This window comes from Sceloporus undulatus, unplaced genomic scaffold (assembly GCF_019175285.1).
Source record: "Sceloporus undulatus isolate JIND9_A2432 ecotype Alabama unplaced genomic scaffold, SceUnd_v1.1 scaffold_5251, whole genome shotgun sequence".
NCBI lineage: Eukaryota > Metazoa > Chordata > Lepidosauria > Squamata > Phrynosomatidae > Sceloporus > Sceloporus undulatus.
In genome coordinates, this window is record NW_024808171.1 from 1 (window position 1) to 854 (window position 854).

The 854-nt window shown below is 44.8% G+C and overlaps 1 protein-coding gene across 1 annotated transcript in view; it reads right to left on the reverse strand.

Moving 5' to 3' along the window:
- Positions 1-51: 51 nt before the first annotated feature.
- Positions 52-854, reverse strand: part of LOC121918161 (uncharacterized protein KIAA1671-like) — a 2,902-nt gene continuing 2,099 nt past the window's right edge. Inside the window, exon 3 of the mRNA XM_042444256.1 lies at positions 52-182. Coding sequence (XP_042300190.1) covers positions 59-182 — 124 coding nt within the window. The 3' untranslated portion in view covers positions 52-58. The remainder of the gene's footprint in view (positions 183-854) is intronic.

The following is an 854-nucleotide window of genomic DNA, read 5'->3' on the forward strand; positions in this document are numbered from 1 at the left end:
TTACAGCGCTTCATAAATAAAGGTTAATAATAATAATAATAATTAATCCACCTTCCTTTCACGTTCGGAGAAAACACCAAAACCGCGCGATGCTTTCCCTCACCTCTTCAGCGTCTTGTGACTCGCCGGGCAACTTCCGCGTCACGTCCGGCAGCTTCTCGGGTGCCGGCGAGCCAGAAAACCTATCGGTACGTGAGACAAAAAGTGCACATAATTACAGATCCCGTTTTATTCCTATCCAAAACGAATGGCATCTTCGCTTTGCGGCAGAAGTGTACCATAGAGTTGTGCTGGAGGACCTAGAAATGCCTAGAGAGGACACTTCTCTAGGTATTTAATAGGACCTTTATTGCAATTCTCTGGTAATCTTGACTCCCCATCCAACCATTGAGTCAATGGGTCTACTCTAGTTGGGTGCAAGCATTGAGTCTATGGGATTTATGTATGGGTTTGACCTTCCATTCAACCATTGAGTCAATGGTTGAGTCAACGGTTGGGTCAATGGTTGAGTCAACGGTTGGGTCAATGGCTGAGTCAATGGTTGGATCAATGGTTGAGTCAACAGTTGGGTCAATGGTTGAGTCTACTCAACTAGAGTAGAGACCCAACCATTGAATCCATGGGATTTACTTATGGGTTTGACCCTCCATTCAACCATTGAGTCAATGGGTCTACTCTAGTTGGGTCTAAGCGTTGAATCTATAGGATTTACCTATGGGTTGGACTCCACATCCAACCACTGAGTCAATGGTTGAGTCAATGGTTGGGTCTCTATCCAACTAGAGTAGAGACCCAACCATTGAATCCATGGGATTTACTTATGGGTTTGACCCTCCATTCAACCATTGAGTCAA